This window comes from Vipera berus (assembly GCF_964194415.1).
Source record: "Vipera berus genome assembly, chromosome: 12".
NCBI lineage: Eukaryota > Metazoa > Chordata > Lepidosauria > Squamata > Viperidae > Vipera > Vipera berus.
In genome coordinates, this window is record NC_138215.1 from 17,080,414 (window position 1) to 17,097,994 (window position 17,581).

Sequence of the window (17,581 nt, forward strand, 5' to 3'; positions counted from 1 at the left end):
CTCCTGGTCAGCTTAAAAGGCAGAGGGCATAGTGGAACCCAAAGGGGCTAAAATTAAGGACTGGCCAAAGTTTTCAAGTCCATACACACTGCTTCTCGTTCTCTCAGTCTTTCCTTTCTTCAGAGACAGCATTTAAGGTTCTCAGGGCCAAATATCACTTAACAAATGTCTCACTCAGCAAACCGAAATGTCGGGATCCATTGTGATCGTAGGTTGAGGACTACCTGTACTTATACCGATGCTTGATTCCAGTGTTCAACAATCTCACTCCCGGGACATGTCAACGGTTGAACCTCTTCATTGGAACCTAAAGGAAAACTTCAAATCTGGACTGAAACCAACCTAAAGGCAGGCAACACAAGGCAGCGATGAGGATTCCAAAGCCTGCAGCGCTTCCTTTGAAGTAATCTATGACGGTCATCTGTTTGCAGGAAGGGAGGCTCTGCAAGTTCAACTGCCTGGGCTGGGGGCATGGATCACCTGTGGGAGGAGAATGCAATGAGACAGGGAGCTTCATTCAATTTAATTCCTTTTGTTCCTCCCTCCAGCCAAGTTTCTTAAGACTCTCTAGATAAGATAACCTTTATTGTCACTTTTTTTAACTGTGGGCACACCGACACACATTAAAAATGAAAATGTGTTGCTTGCTCTCAAAAAGCGTACACATACGCAATACACATTTAAAAATGCAATATACAACACGTGTATAAACCTACGCCCTCACATATAAGTAACATATAAATATTAATCACTGTCCATTTTGAATACATAACAGAAAGAGGAAGCTTGAGAGTTCACAGGGTTGACACTGAATGGAACAAAACTGTGACTGAATCTGGATGTTCTGCTTTGGAGACCACAAAGACTTCTCCCAGAAGGTAGCAAGGAAAACAAGTCATGGAGAGGATGTGTCGTGTCCCAGGCAATCCTGCGGACCCTGCTCAAACAACGCTTATATGTCACGTCCTGGACAGAAGGAAGTGAACTGCCAATAATCTTTTCTGCCGTCCTCACCACTCTCTGTACAGCCTTCCTATCGGAAGCAGTAATGCTTCCAAACCAGACTGTGATGCCATATGACAGGATGCTCTCGATCATCTCTCTATAGCAGGGGTGTCAAACTCAATTTCATTGACGGCCACATCAGCATTGCGGTTGCCCTCAAGGGGCCAGGTGGGTGTGACCTGGGTGGGCGTGGCCTACTGGGTGGGTGTGGCTAGAGTGCATATGGCCTACTGGGTGGGCATGGCCAGCTCTACATCGTTCGCATCAAGGGTGCCTATTGGTGCCTGGGCAGGAGTGGGACAGATCTGAGGGTCTTTGGCAGAAGGAGGGTCTCTGGGCCAGGGCCAAGGCAGTGGGGGCCGTTCCCTCACTGTTTCCAGGATGGCTTCACGGGCCACATGAAACCACTTCACGGGCCGGATCTGGCCCCCGGGCCTTGTGTTTGACATGTCTGCTCTATAGAAAGTGGTAATGACAGGGGTGCTGTGATTCCTCACCAGCCAGTGGATCCGGCAGCTGAATCTGAGGAATCAGATGAGGAGGAGGGGCCTGGAGTGACATTAGAGTCAGAGGAAGGCTCTGAGGAGCTCCAAGACTTACAGTCGGATGAGGAGCCTGGCCCCTCTACTCGCGCTCAGGCTGAGACACAGCTGTGCTGGGAGCCTGAGTTTGACTGTGATGAAGAACAGTTGGGACAAATCCAGGATGCACGAAAGCACAGGCAAGAGAAGCGAGTAGGACAGAGGAATGCAATGGGGCGGCTCCAAAGGCAAAGGAGAAGGCATTAGGAAGCCACGGCTTGGTTGAATTATAAAAGGGAAGGTGTGGGAGGTGCTGGTTGCCAAAGGCACCTGTTTTTGTTGAGGATGGAGTTTCTGTGGACTGTGTTTGTTTGCCTTGGACATTGACTCCAGTTTATGAGAATAAAAGGGGTTGTTTTTTTCTTGTGGTTCCTCCTGTTTCTTGGAAGAGGAGTTTCTCCTTGTGAGCATAACAAGGACTCATGTAGGCTGGGACAGAACAAGGGGAAAGGAGATGTACTTTTCTCATGCGACACAGAAAATATATCTATACAGGTACAGTGATCCTTGCTTAATAACTGGTTGCTTAGCGGCCATTCAAAATTACAATGGATGGGCTTCCGACCTGTTTTCAAAGTTCTAATGGCCACTGCCCTCCCTTAGTCATGTGATTGCATTTTAGGCGCCTAGCAACAAGCTCGTATTTATGGCCTTGGCTGCCTCCTGTGGCCGTAGCACATTGATTTCCTGGGGTTTTTACTGGTTTCTGGCATTTAGGTCCATTTTCCTAAGGAAAATGCCCATTGGGGAAAATGGACTCATTTAACGACCAGAGCATCCACTTAATGATTGTTCTGTACCAGCCTGCTACCGGCCCTGCAGAAAAGGCAGGGACAACCCCTTTACAACCGGCAAGAGGCTGGAATTATGCCTGCCAAATTTATAGCTACAAAAACAAACAAGACACGAACCAAGAAACAGGAGCTTTAAGAAACATGAACCATCCGAGCGGTTGCCTTCAGCAAACCAGCCCTCCCAGACATTCCCCTTATATAGAGTTCAGGGCGTGGCTTCTCTCTGCCTCCTTCCGAGAAGCCCCATTGCCTTCCTCTGTTTACTCCTAATTGACTGCCTTCTGTGTCGGGCATCCTTGAACAGGGCCAGCTGTGGGTCATCTTCATCCACACTGTCAGGCTCACACAGCTGGGTCTCCATGGTGACCAAGTGGGAGGGGCCTGCCTGAGGGCTATCATCAGCAAGATCTTCAACCCCCTCAGCAAGGTCTTCAACACCCCCCTCCTCCTCTGAGTCGTCCGACCCAACTGCCGAACCCACAGGCTGACCCTGAATCACAACAATGATCACCTCAATAAAGGTTGTGAAATTGGGAGCAGTCACAGGGTAACTTGCTTAATATGAACATCATGAGTTACGACTAGTTCTGGGCTCAGTTACGGTTGTAAGTCAAGAACTACCTGTAGTTTTCTACTCTGCTGTGGTTTGAAGCCAGACCCACCTCTTGTAACAATGGTTTGGTTTGGTTTCCCTGTCCATCAGGGTAAAATAATAATTGGCCCAGAGCTCCATCCAAAAGCTATGATGCTCACTTGAGCATAGGTGAATTTATTGCTTTTCTCTCCCTGTCTCTGTACCAGGCAGATGGGTGAGCTCTTAGGTCAGGTGGATTAGCAAGGGTTGGACTTGAGGATGGTATGTTGTAACTCTGGAAATTTCGCCATGCTGTAATAACAAACTGAGGAGATTTGGGCATTCAACACCAGACCTAATAAAACTGTTCTTGAACCAAGAGGAATGTTTTACAAATGTTTACATGTCAAACTTGCAAGGCAGGACAGGACTGTTGTTGAACCGGATGCTACACAAAACTTAAGTTGTCCATATGTTCTATCCAAACCAGTGACGGTCACTGGCGTCAAAATAGCAGGTGCAAGCAGGTAATGAACACCCCACTTCTCTTTAAGGTGCATTGCAGACAGGTAAAAGGGGCGGGATGTCAATCACCTGCATTTTCTTGCCATTCTGGAACCAGGACTATTGCTACAGATGTGACGTGAGCCTTTTCTACACAAAGGCTGCATTCAAAAGATGAGTTGCCAGTATTGAAAAAAATGAACGGAGAAGAGTACACTGTGAGGTTCTGTCTGAGGAAAAACAACGTTCTTATTTATGTCTAATCCTAAATTATTGTCCAAAACTCTTAGCTTCATTCCCTCCACCCCATCCCTACTTTAGATAATGAATCCAGAATTTTCTATGTGTACTGCGGGTACTCAATGTTTGAGATGCAGCTTGTCTTCTTTCTCTTTGTTGAAAGACTTCTAATATTTCTAAGTAAAGGTAAAGGTTCCCCCACACATGCGTGCTAGTCGTTTCTGACTCTAGGGGCCGGTGCTCATCTCTGTTTCAAAGCCGAAGAGCCAGCGCGTCTCCGTGGTCATGTGGCCGGCATGACTAGATGCCAAAGGTGCACAGAATGCTGTTACCTTCCCACCGTAGTGGTCCCTATTTTTCTACTTGCATTTTTACGTGCTTTCGAACTGCTAGGTTGGCAGAAGCTGGGACGAGTAACAGGCGCTCACTCTGTTACACGGCACTCGGGATTCGACCCGCCAAACTGCCGACCTTCTGATTGACAAGCTCAGCATCCTAACCCATATTTCTAGTACGAGTAAAAAAATAATGGATTTGTTCGTAGGCATGCACAGCAGTGGTAGCAACAGGCAGTGGCGTAGCGTGGGTTGTCAGCACCCGGGGCAAGGCAAGTAATTTGCGCCCCCTAACCCGTGGATTTTAGCACTCGAGTCTGCCGCAGGGAGCCCCGCATCCTGGGCGTCCGCCGCACCCCCCACCCATGCCTCCCCCGGGAAAAGGGGGAAGGTCCGGCATCCCCTCCCTCACGTGCGGCAGAAGCGCCGGGACCCGAGGCCGTGCCAGGAGGCGGGCGGCGCAGCGGAGGATATACAGAACATTCAAATAGAAGGAAAATATGTGCATCAATAAGACAAAACCAGATTTACATATATTATTCCCCTCCACTTGAATATTCATAAATATATTGGAGCAATATTACTTTCCTTCCCTTACGAAGTAGGCCCAAAATTTATGAAGTTCTACTTCTATTTACAACCAATTTGACCTTAATCTACTTGGTAGATAGAGAGGCAAAGTAGTTAACAGGTGAACCAACAGCAAAGTTAAAATGTCAAAGCACTTTGTTAATAATCTATATTCTATTTTACTTCTATAAAGCCTCAAACAGCTTCTTATTTACAGTAAGTTACACAGTGCCTGCTCATTTCTGTATCTGTCAACTGCCCCACTCTGATAGTCAACAAGAGAAACTCCTGGGTTTATTTTTTCCTCCAAGAGAATACGGTACTGAAAAGCCATGTGGGTACAGAAGTGGGAAATCCAGTTCTAACATTTTGCTTGTAAAAGTCATAAAACAAATTCCTCCTTTCTTCCCTGGATCTCCCACTGTCCTTTCAACATCAATCAGTTGCATTTGAGTTGTTTTGAGAACGATCTCAGAGAAGTGGAGGCAATTAGAGCTCCCAGACCTGTCACTTGACCTAAAATTATTTTATTTCCTCCGAACATGGGAACGGGGGTGCCCAACCTTCCGGGAAACACCAGGATCTCCCAGGCGGGGAGCCGGGCTGCGCCAAGAGGTGGGGCTGCGGGGCAGGAGGGGGTCTTGGGGGAAGGATCTGAAGGGGATCGGAGAGCCGTTCGTGGAAGCCGCAACCCAGGAGGAGGAGAAGCGAAGGCGCAGCGCTTCCCACGGAGCAGAAAAACTCACGAGGAAAGGCGGAGACTCGGAAGGGGAGGGGGCGCAACTGGGGGAAACCCACCTGGCTCTCCCAGGAATCCCTCCTCCCCGCCCCTCCTATTCCCTCCCCCTCTCGCGGCGTCCTTGCCCACCTGGCACCCCTCCCCCGCCACAGGAATCCCTCCTCCCCTTCCCCCCCCGGGGATTCCCCCCTCCTGATTGCCCTCCCCCTCTCAGAGCCTCCTTGCCCACCTGGCGCCCCTCCCCCGCCAGGAACCTCCGCAGCCCTGGCGTAAGAGGCGTCGAGAGACCAGGAAGGGGAGATGGAGGGGCAGGAAGCTGGATTCCCAGCCCCCCTTTCTCCTCTCTAGGCGCAAAAACTCTGCGCTTAACTCCTCCGCTGAAGCGCTGCGGGGAGGGGGCGACTGGGGCGCCGCCGAGCGAGCGCGCCCCCCCCAGATGTTGCGCCCGGTGCGGCCGGCCCCCCCTGCACCCCCCACGCTACGCCACTGGCAACAGGGGAGGGGGAAGACCGAAACGCAATTATGATTCATAATAGAAACTCTGTTCCTTGGATACTGGTGTACAATATTGCAAAGCAAGTATGAAAAGACAGAACTTCATCATGGCACCATTTTGATCAGGGATAGATATGGAGACCAGTGAAGAGGTTTAGTACCAAACATTGCCTTGACTTGGTCTTGTCCCTTGCATCTCCAAAGAACGTAAGCCATTACCCACTTTTATTCCAGATGAAGACATTTCTTTGGATATTTTCTGTGTACATGACAGCAGCAAGGACATCATGGAGGGTTGTGTTCTTAACGGCCACAATCTCTTCAGAAGTGAATAGCCTACAAAAGGCATGAACAAGACTCAGTGGGATCTTCTCTGCGTTAAGCATAAACACAATTGTAAGGCTATGCTTAGCATGCCAGCTTAGAACAGGGAGGCTGAAGTTCAAATCCTCATTCAAACGTGAAATATTTTGAGTGGGTTTGGGATCAGTCACCATTTTCCAGCCCAAACTGTCTTTTCGAGGCATTGTGAGAATCAAAAGAAGAGAAGGAGGACCACACTCTCACCATACGTCCCCAGAGAAAAGAAAGGAAGGACAGAAACGCAAGCCTTAAATCAAAAGGTTGTTTGGATAGGAAGTCTTACCCGTTCTTGGGGTTTTCAAACCAGAATCGGTCTCCATCTCGTAGGCGAACAAACTGGTCCTCAATGATGGCTCGGAAAAGGGCCTCATCCTCTTCCAGCATCCCTCCAAGAAGAAGCTCCAGGATATCAAGCCTGTCCCCATACAGGTCTGCGGTTAATTCAAGGATCTAGAGGAGCAAACAGACCATTTGGTTTCAGGATGAACGAGTGGAGGGCGTACTTGAATAGTTAAAAGAAGTGGGGGGAAAGCATTGTCCCCTTTTTGCTTGGTACCAGGTACAAAACAGGAAGAGGCCCTTGTGGCCAGAATAAAATCAGTACGGTTGCATAAATGGGCTTTTCAAGAGGGAATAGGAGCCGTGGTGACAAAGTGGTTAAAGTGTGGTATTGCAGGCAAACTCTGTCTACAGCCTGGAGTCCTAGCCTGACCAGCTCAAGGTTGATTCATCCTTCCATCCTTCTAAGGTTGGTTAAAATGAAGAGCCAGATTATTGGGGGCAATATGCAAATAATGTGGACAGCGTAACACCCAGAGAGTACTGCAAAATGCTCTAGGGTGGTATATACATCTAAATGCTATTGCTAATTAGTAGATTCCAGAGCTTTGATCTGGTTCAGATTATCTCCACTGTTTTTGCCCCCCATTATCTCCAATAGAAGACAGAGAAGAGGACCGAGCTTCATTAGCTTCTATTTCCTACCTACTGGGAATTTTAAGGAACATAAATTAGAGTTGAGAACTCTTTTCTGCTGAAGTCTATATCCGTTGGAAGAGTTCACCTGTTATAAATGCACATGGCAGGGGTCAAAATAGGATGAGCCTAAGTTTAAGCTGGTGAGGGACTGAAAAAGGATCGAGATGTATGTGGTGTTAGGTCAAAGTTTTGCATATGTCCATTGTGGGGACCTTGGTGCTCTCTGAGCTTGGTGGTTTTCTTCCAGACATTTCATTACCCAACTAGGTAATATCATCACTGCTATGATATTACCTAGTTGGGTAATCAAATGTCCTGAATAAAACCACCAAGCTCAGAGAGCATCAAGGACCCCACAGTTCAACCCTGGGCTTCTACATATGTTTAAGCTTTAAGGGGAAGTCATGGTAGGCCTGCCATCAATGGACAGGATGCTGCTTTTCTGTCTGCCTTCCATCCCGCCTCATGTCCATCTTAGCTCCTGTGAGACGGTACCGTTTGGTTCGTCTGCTTAATATCTGCCCATTTCTTCGCAGGCTGAAGTCCAAAGAACTCTCTGGCTTTATTATAGGTAGATAGCCCAAGATCTCTTCCTCGCTGGATCCAACTCGCCACGAAATCCATTCGAGAGTACTTCACCGTCCCGTACCAGTAATCTTAAGAAGAACAAGACAGAACATCCATAGTGGGGCAAAAGGGAAGAATGTCCACATGAAGAACAAAGGAATCCTAACAAAGAAAAGCCAACCAATTAACTGAAAGCCCCCCCCCCAAATAGGAAGCAAAGAAAGTTCACCCCCAATTTTTGAGGTTACAGTACTTTTTCCCCTCCCTCAGCTCTGCCAAAGGAATGAAACCTCCTGCAATTTTGGGGGAGCCATCAAAAGGGAGAACCAATAAATGGATGGAAAGATATACCTCGGAGATCTTCCACCACCGTGTTGCCTTCTTTCTTGGTAATTTGAGAAGTCATTCCCAGAAGAAGATCATCGACATCTTCAGCTGTCTGGATGTTAGGATTCTGACCAAGACAAAAAACACTTAGCCTGAGCTACATGTCAATTGCAAAGTTTACCTGGTCAGTTCCAAGATGGCAATCAGCACTAAATCTGATCTTTGGAGCAATGCTGACAGTGATAGGAACTATCGGGGCTCAACTGCTTAAGTGTCCTGGGTCCCTGGGAAAGACACCCACCTTTGTGAAAACACCAAGTGAACTACAGGTACAACAAGGTGTCTTGCAACGAAGCAGGGACACCAATAACCTATTCTAGCGTTTCCAAATTGATGAAGGCTGTCCAGGACCTTTGTCAGGTGATCCGCTCAGTCCTATCTGGAGATGCTGAAGGTTGAAATGTGGGACTATTGCATGCAACTCAAATGCTGTACCTGGGTTATGTTTTGAGTTGTATTTTTTTCTGCATGATAGGACACCACAATTCCATGTCTCCAAGACGTTTCCTTGCAAGCTCTATCTCTTGAGTGCCTTCAGCTAGAAATGTATGTTTAATTGCTCTTGTAGGGCTCTGAAGCTCCTTACCTGCCGGCTCCAGTAGTTGTTGCATAGGCGGAGGGCTGGAGAGGTCTCTCCATTTATGTCAGTCACGTTTCGGAAAGAACAATTTGAATTCCTAAAAAGATTTTTTTTAAAAAAATGATATGAGTAGGGTTCTCTGTGCGGGGTCAGTATATTGCCTACTTCCTTTGACAAAAGACAGCAAGAGGGGAAGAGACACTGATGTTGTATGAGATATATAATACTAGTAATGCTCCATCTGCAAAGACAGTCTCCCTTGTCCTTCCTTCCTTCCTTCCTTCCTTCCTTCCTTCCTTCCTTCCTTCCTTCCTTCCTTCCTTCCTTCCTTCTTAAATACTGAAGTTATAGTCATATCTCAATACTGACTTCACTAGCATTCTTTTTTTAAAAACTGCTTTTCTTACCTCATATAGACTCCAGATGGGACTTTAGTGCCAAGGAAGAGAGCAGAAGCCACAAGGAATTCCGGAGAGATCCGAGAATCCACATGCTGTTTGTAACCTACAACACAGAGAGTAGGGCAAGAAATCCTTTAGCAGAAGGATTTTACTGAAGCTAAGAAGATGTACAGAAGAGAGTGCCTTGAAACTCCCTGTGATGTTTTGAGTTTTAAATGGAAGAACTTAGAAAGCAAATGCGATTTAGCATTCCCCTATCAGGGAAAACCTGGATAACTGCCAATATATACAGGCTGAGAGATGATAATGGATTCCAGCCTTCTCTACATAAAATTATAAAATCACGAGAAATGTGGCTAAGGCAGTTCTTTATATTCACAAGAAGACCCTTTATCTTCCTTTCCCTTTATTCAGCCACTGCAGCTCTCCTGACTTTTTCCATCTGGCATCTGCTCTGTTGCTGTTCCTCACCTTCATAACTTCTGATGCTTGTCTTCTCCAAAAAGATGGGCAGCCACTCATAAAACACGACATTCTAGGAGAATAATGAGAAGATCACAAGACAGTGTAAAATGAAACGAATGGGATTGCCTCTCTTTTTCGCTCTGCTCCATCCTCTACCTACCTGGTAAATGGCAATGACCCTCTTGCGAGCATGTTGAAATAAATCCTCATCTGACCAGCCAGGGTTCTCCTTGGCCAGTTTCTCTGCCCAGTGGTTGTGATAGCGGAACCACATGATACTCATGGCTTGCAGGAAGACGTTTTCATTTCCTTTGGCATTTCCAAAATCTGGGAGGGGGGGGAGAAAAAAGAAGAGAAGTAGGAGAGAGGAGGAGGAGGAGGAGGATGGGGAGGAAGAGGAGAGAAGGAGGAGGATGAAGGGGCGGAGGAGGAGAGAAGGAGGAGGAGGAGGAGGGGAGGAGGATGGAAGGAGGAGGAGGAAGGGGGAGGAGGAGGAGAGGAGGAAGAGGGGAGGAGGAGAAGCAGAAAAGGAGGAGGAGGAGGGGAGGAGGAGGAGGAGCGAAGGAGGAGGAGAGGAGGAGAGAAGGAGGCGGAGGAGGAGGGAAGGAGGGAAGAAGGAGGGAGGGAAGGAGGGAGGGAGGGAGGGAGGGAGGAGGAGGAGGAGGAGGAGGAGGAGGAGGAGAAGGAATCATTAAAAGGAACCTAAGAGACCTGTAAAAACAAGGTGAATCCTCATGGCCAGATGCCAGAGAAGACACGATAAAAATCATGATGATGATGATGATATAATATTCCGCAAAAATGTAACGGAAAAAGACCACTACATTTTGGGTTGACCTCCAGATTTCTTCCCTTGGTGAAAGGACAAGGGAATAACACTAGATGCTGATGGAAGAATATATTCAGAGATCATCCCCTATCAAGGAAGCTCGTCTAGCACAACAGAGTTGAGTTGCTCGTGACCTCCAAACATTCTAGTGCCCTCAAGTACACACCCAACTTTCCATGATTATTGATTACAGAAAACTGAACAAAGACCGGAAAAAGAAATACTCTTGGGTTCCACCCATCTCTCTCTCTCTCTTTTAGCCTCTTGAAGACTTGCTTACCAAGGATGCCTTGTGATCCACCCTCGCCTGTAGATGGGTCGAGAGCCTTCCACATTAAGCTGTTCTCTTCCGTTTGCTTTGGGAAGCCACGTCTCTTTCCAGAAAGCAACATTCCTCGGGAGAAACTCCGCAGAGAATCGCTCCAGGCATGTGACGAGCCGTAGATGGCACTTCCATCTAACCAGCCAGTCACCCCATTTACCTGTCGGAGAACAAAAGGGAAGATGGGATGGAGAGAGCAAGGAGAGCCGTTAACTCCTGTTCAGTCTCCAGACTGCTGGAATTGGATCAATTGATAAGGCAGGGCTCTTCAAACTTGGCCCTTTTATGACTTGTGGACTTCAACTCCCAGAATTCCTCAGCCAGTCCACAAGTCATAAAAGGGCCAAGTTTGAAGAGCCCTGTGATAAGGTGTCTCAAGATAGCAACTTCACACTGGATAGTCAAAGCTCAGTAAATTTGGACCTAATGTCTATGGAGATGCTATGGATCATCCAGGTCATGGTTGTCCCAAAGGTGCTTTCCCCAAAACCAACTGGACTTGGTTTTTTGTTTTCCCTTGAAAACGTTTTGCTTCTCATCCAAGAGGCTTCTTCCGTTCTAACTGACTGGATTGCATCCATTAGAATGGAAGAAGCTTCTTGGATGGGAAGCAAAATGTTTTCAAAGAAAAAAAAATGTTTTCCAGCTAGAGATAATCCTTGACTTATAATTCTAACTGGGACCAGAATTTCCATGGCTAAGCAAGGCAATTGCTGAGTGAGTTGTGGCCGATTTTATGATGCCTTTTCCCCCCGTCATTGTTAAGCAAATCACTGCAGTTGCAAAGTGAGTCATCTCATCATGAAGCCAAACGGGTTTCCCATTGATTTTGCTTGTCAGAAACCAGCTGGGAAAGCTTGCAAATGGTGATTGTGTGATTCTGCTGGTTTAGTGCATGTACCCGTCACAAGGCCCTTTTTTCCAGTGCTGTTGTAACTTCAACCGATCGCTAAACAAAGGGTTGTAAGTCAAGGACCACCTGTAAGTATCCTTACACCTGCTCCTGTTAGACTGCAACACACTTAATGTTTTGAGAGTTGAAATCCACACATCTTAAGTGTCATGGTTCCGACAGATGAAGCTCTTCAAAGAACTTCGAGGCTTTGTTTACCTTAAAGAATCTTTAATCGAGAAGCATAGCATCGGCACTTACATAGACGAAGCCAAAATCTGATTTCCCCTCCCCTGAGCACATAGTATCAAAGCACAATTCCCTCCTCTAATTAACAGTCCTAAATCACATTCTTCAATTGGTTTGAAATGCAGGCTCTCCCTCCAGTTCTCCAGTCAACCAATTCTTATCATCTCTTATTTCAATAACCTTGGTTCACACACTAGATTCAGTATTGTTATGTCTAGCTAAACTCCCGTGCACATTCCTCCTCCTCCTCCTCCTCCCTCCCAGTATCACCTAATTCTAACTCTAAGAGTAAAACATAAGAAGGAAAATGGCGGCATCTCCAATGTTGTCAAAGCAAGAACATCCGATGTTAGCAGTGCTGACATCGAGGTTGCCCAAGTTGAGAAATGCAGATCCAGAAAATGGCAGATTGCAAAAGTTGCTGTAGCAACTATTCGACTCATTTCAGCCCCATCTGCCTTTTCTATTGCCTCTTAAATGTAGGTGCGGTCCTTGAGTCATAGTTGTTGTTTTTTTAAAAAAACTATTCCAGAGTCAAACAAATAAATCTTGAGCATTCCACCCGTCGGGAGACAGAATTTGGCTCAATCTCCCATGAAGTGCCGTCACAGCTACTTTCTGCCTCCCCAATTCCTGCCTTTTTCCCTGGAATTCTACCTTGGGAGGGAGGGAGGAAGGGAGGGAGGTGGCACAGATAGCAAAGGACATTTTTACCATCTCTCGGGGATTGTTGGGGCTTCGGCCTGTTCCTCCAGCCCAACTCATCCGCTGGAAGGGCAGGGTAACCTCTTGAGAATTGCCGGGGTCAAAGACGGGGTCTCCTTGTGGGATTTGCAGGTTGAGGAATTCGGCTGGGCAGCCTGGATTGTTGGCTTCTGAAATCTCTGCCAGCACGTGGAAGCCTGCCAGGTACCCCAAACCAAGAAGGTTAGAGAAAGAAAGAAAGAAAGAAAGAAAGAAAGAAAGAAAGAAAGAAAGAAAGGAAGGAAGGAAGGAAGGAAGGAAGGAAGGAAGGAAGGAAGGAAGGAAGGAAGGAAGGAAGAAAAAGAAAGAAAGAAAGAAAGAAAGAAAGAAAGAAAGGAAGGAAGGAAGGAAGGAAGGAAGGAAGGAAGGAAGGAAGGAAGGAAGGAAGGAAGGAAGGCCCAGTAAAGCAAGCAATTTTTAGTAAACACCAAGAAAAAAAAATATTAGACCAGTGCTTTGAATAAGCTTGTGTATGTGTGCGTATTTGTGTGTGTTTTGTTGTATGTGTTTACATAATAGTATACTTCGTACACGCAGCATACTTAAACAGGTCTATTGCAAATCTCTTGGGTGTGTCTGCAAACATTCAAAACTTGGCTAATTTAATCTTGACTGGCCTTTTTCATGCTCAGCATGTTGTGTTGGGCCAGCCTGTGGAATTCTTTCTTTATCTAACAATTTATACAACTGCCCCTCTCACAACAGTGACTCTACGGGGAAAACAGAAGGCTGAAATGAAAACAGAAGAAAAGCATCAATATATGCCACAAGGCTTAAAAGTTGTCTCACTTCTAGGCTGAAAATTAGAATTAAGAAATCAGAGTAATAGAACTAACAGTATAAAGATTTAAAGACTGCATAGATTTGCATAATGCTGGAGGAAGGAGTTGACTTCTGGGTAAATCCAGAGGGAACAGATTTTAGTTTTATCTGGCTTCTGGGGCAGAATTCAGTTCCGTTCTGCACTCTATTTCTGCCGCACATGGTCCAAGTGCTTTGAACCCTTCAGGCCCTCCTTTCAAACAGGATTTTGATGCACCAAAGGATTTCTTTTTATGTTCTTGTATCATTTGCTTGAAATGATGCATTTTCTGATTTTTTTTTCAAGTTGCATTTTTTTTAAGCTTAAAGGATTTCTCCAGAACTGAGTTCAGGTGGAAAATAATCTGAATCATGACAGTTGGAGAAAATAACGCTGCATTGATTTTACCTCTTTCCCCATCAGAAAGAGTTCCTGAGAAATCCACCAGCAGGTGTGACCTTCTTTTAAGGTCCAAGATCACGATCAAAGTTTCAGTTGGTGGAAGCATGCTTAGCAAAAGCTTTCTCTTCCAGAAAGGGTCAAAGACATGAGGGAATGTCTGGGTCAAAAGATGGCCACTTACCAAAGAAAACGCCAAGCACTGTTCTGTTTTTCTGAGAAGGTAGGTCCGAATCCCCTTGGGCCACCACATTGCTAAGCCTGCGGGCATTGGGTACATGAGGTTCTTGCAGAGCCTTGTATACCCCATCTGCATAATTAGCAGGAAGTAGACGTGATAACCGTGAACCTACGGGTGATGGGGGGAAGAAATCAGCATGTCACTTTGAGGTGGGAATGGAGCAAGATATGGCAGAAAGATCATGAGATGTTCCTTGAGACTACTTTGGACAGCCAAGAAAACACATTTATGGATCATTGAATTTAGTTCTCACTCAGGGCACAAATGACCAGGCTCAAATTATCTTACTTTGGACCCCTTATGCAAAAACAAGGCTCTCTGGAGAAGAAGATGCCCACTAAGATAAATAACTCAAGTTGAGAACTTCGGCTTTAAATAACCAACCGTTCCTCTAGGTTGGGCATTTAGAGGATCGGTTGCATGTTTTCTCACCTGCTGAGTTGTGTTTATGATACATGAGGTTGTTGTACCAGCCGTCATAACGTTGAATTTCCCAACGTATATTTTCTTGGGCACCTGGAAATAAAGTAGGCAAGGAAAAATAGGATGACTAAGAACAAAGTTGAATTCCAGTGAAAATCAGGGCCAGTGGAATCAACACTGAAAATCCAGTTGCAGTCTCTTTTCTTCAAAAAGGTTTGGCTACTGAACCATTACTTCAAGTGAGTATCTTTCAAACCGCATTCTGCTCAATGGGGACTGCCAAAAGTCAACCCTAATGCCTCTTGAAAGAACCAAGGCTGTTTCTAGCTAGGTTATGTCTCTCCCCTACTTCTCCATGCTAATGGATGGAAAACGTGACACTACCGCTTTCGATCCTCCATCTAATTAAATATCACTTAAGCCAACATCCAAACAGATCTCATCCCAGACATCATGAGATAACTGTTCAGATCAAATGTGGTCTTATAGTCTCTAATTCAGATCCTCCAAAAAGGCACATTAAGTATATATGGGATTTAACAGGGTTTTTTTAAATCGTCTTTTTTTTCTTTCAAATATTATTATTAAATATCGTAAGTATGTTAACCTTCCCTCCTCTTCCCTAGGAGGGAAAGCTAACATCCTTGTGTCTATTTAATAATATTTTTTTAAAAAAAAGATGGAGAGGGTTGAAAGAGAAACTCATGCAAAGAGTAGTATTGAAGACTGAGAGAAAATACAGGAGAGAACAATTATTCCCACATTCTGCCTGGGATTCTGGGTGACATCCGTGGGAACACTGTGCTAAAGGGATAGTCAATCTTCTTCCATCCAGCTCCTCTACCATTCTTGGCAAGCCCTTCAGTGGATGATGGAGGTGACACTTCTGGAGACGGTGCAGCAATTTGTTCTGTTTCAGGGAAGCAGCTGATGGAAAACAAAATTAAATTAACTCACCTGCATTGTGCCACAAAAGTGTCAAAGTGAACAAAAGGCCAACGAGAAGACTGGGTTTTATTTCAATCGTCCCCATGTCTTGAGAGGTTGGACGTCTCCCTGAAAGTTGGACAAAAAAAAGATTTGCAGGTGGTTTAGGATGCTGAGCTTGTCGATCAGAAGGTCGGCAGTTTGGTGGGTCGAATCCCGAGTGCCGCGTACCAGAGTGAGTGCCTGTTACTCGTCCCAGCTTCTGCCAACCTAGCAGTTCGAAAGCACATAAAAATGCAAGTAGAAAAATAGGGACCACTACAGTGGGAAGGTAACAGTGTTCCGTGCGCCTTTGGCGTCTAGTCATGCTGGCCACATGATCACGGAGACGTCCTCGGACAAGCGCTGGCTCTTCGGCTTTGAAACGGAGATGAGCACCGGCCCTTAGAGTTGGAAACGACTAGCACGCATGTGCGGGGGAACCTTTACCTTTACCTTTTACCTTGATATTAAATAAAGTATGGGACATAAAATCATTGACTGCACAACTCTGGACCTTCTCACCACCCTAGAGAAGACCACTATCTTCCAAAGGAATGTTTTGAAAATATGTATTTCCATCAACTGGATCTACATCATGATCTAGGCCAGCGGATGCAAGAATACGGTCGCAACCAATCACCAGTTGGCAACCAAATCTAGAACTACATCAGGAGGAGAAAAATTGGCAGAGGAAGGGATGGTCAGGTTTCTCCATGGACTTTGGGTACCCCCTCCAAGGATGTCTTCTCGCTTTCCCCAGAAACACCACGGATGTTCAGATACGGTTTGTCTTACAAGTTCTAGCTTGCAAAGTTGCAGAGAGAAACAATAAAGTTGGTCTTCCGTTCTGCAACCCTTAGGAATTGTTGTAAAGTCTGTCACACCACCTTCCACTTCTACAGGGTAGACATAAAGCATTTTGCTCCATATTTAGGGACATCGGTTTGGAGGTTTTTAAGAAGAGACTGGACAGCCATTTGCCTGAAATGGTATAAGGTTTCCTGCCTGAGCAGGGGGTTGGACTAGATGACCTCCAAGGTCCCTTCCAACTTATTATTATTATTATTATTATTATTTTGCCTGGATCAAGCGATGGGGGAGAATTGAGGAGAAATAACAAGAGGTAGGACGTTGACTTTAAAAAACAATAATAATAATGGGTACTTGAGTGGAGAAGTGGTTGGGAGAAGTGATCTAAGGCAGCATGTGGTTCTTTCCGAGCCCTCTTTAGAAAGTGAGGGGGAGAAAGAGATTGAAGGAGCTGGTTTGCTTTGTTCTCTCTGCCAAAAGTGGTTGGGCGGCTGGGGGGGGGGAACATCCCATCCTTAAGAATTTGGAATGTTTTAAAATGCTCACAGAGGTAAAGAGACGTTTTATCCAAATTGTAGGTATTTAGTGGGTACAGAGAAATCGCTGACGGGGGTTCGTGCAACTAGGGGAAGAGTTCAGGCAACAAACAACAATAGTTTTAACCGGCTTAGTTTTGGCAGGGGGGGGAGGGGATCGGAGTCTATTCTCGTGAGATGGGCAGCATCCAGATAAATTTGATAAATAAATAAATAAATGAAAATTACTCTATTAATTGTGTACGCCATAAATATCCCGGTGGAGATATTTTGTGGATTGTGCTGCAAATGCAAATGACTTAGGACGATTCCTCTAGTGACCGTTCAAAGTTACTCGTATAACTCCCACTTTGCTTGGCAACAGAAATGGGAATGGAAAAACCGTACTCTTGGTCACCGTACTACAAAAAAAGATCTTGAGACTCTGGGAAAAGTTCAGAGAAGAGCAACTAAGGTGATCAAAGGCCAGGAGACTAAAACACACGAAGAACAGCTGCAGGACTTGGGTCTGGCTAGTCTAGGAAAAAGAAGAAACAGGGGTGACATGATAGACAGTCACTTGTCTGAAATAGTATAGGTCCTCCTGCTCAAGCAGGGGGCTGGACTAGAAGACCTCCAAGGTCCCTTCCATCTCTATTCTATATCCATTCCATATTCTATTCTATTCTATTCTATTCTATTCTATTCTATTCTATTCTATTCTATTCTATTCTATTCTATTCTATTCTATTCTATTCTATTCTATTCTATTCTATTCTATTCTATTCATTATTTTCTTACTGTCTAT

General features: G+C 45.6%; 1 protein-coding gene across 1 annotated transcript in view; it reads right to left on the minus strand.

Annotated features, from left to right (window-relative positions):
- The window catches only part of DUOX2 (dual oxidase 2), a gene marked incomplete at both ends in the record, with an annotated part of 31,804 nt that extends 16,292 nt beyond the window's left edge, over positions 1-15,512 (minus strand). The window contains 14 exons of the mRNA XM_081337608.1: positions 343-480; positions 6,061-6,173; positions 6,484-6,650; positions 7,674-7,834; positions 8,097-8,199; positions 8,719-8,809; positions 9,120-9,216; positions 9,585-9,648; positions 9,739-9,905; positions 10,688-10,889; positions 12,585-12,772; positions 14,000-14,164; positions 14,489-14,572; positions 15,437-15,512. Of these exons, the coding sequence (XP_081193734.1) occupies positions 343-480; positions 6,061-6,173; positions 6,484-6,650; positions 7,674-7,834; positions 8,097-8,199; positions 8,719-8,809; positions 9,120-9,216; positions 9,585-9,648; positions 9,739-9,905; positions 10,688-10,889; positions 12,585-12,772; positions 14,000-14,164; positions 14,489-14,572; positions 15,437-15,512 (1,816 nt within the window). The remainder of the gene's footprint in view (positions 1-342; positions 481-6,060; positions 6,174-6,483; positions 6,651-7,673; positions 7,835-8,096; positions 8,200-8,718; positions 8,810-9,119; positions 9,217-9,584; positions 9,649-9,738; positions 9,906-10,687; positions 10,890-12,584; positions 12,773-13,999; positions 14,165-14,488; positions 14,573-15,436) is intronic.
- Positions 15,513-17,581: the final 2,069 nt, after the last annotated feature.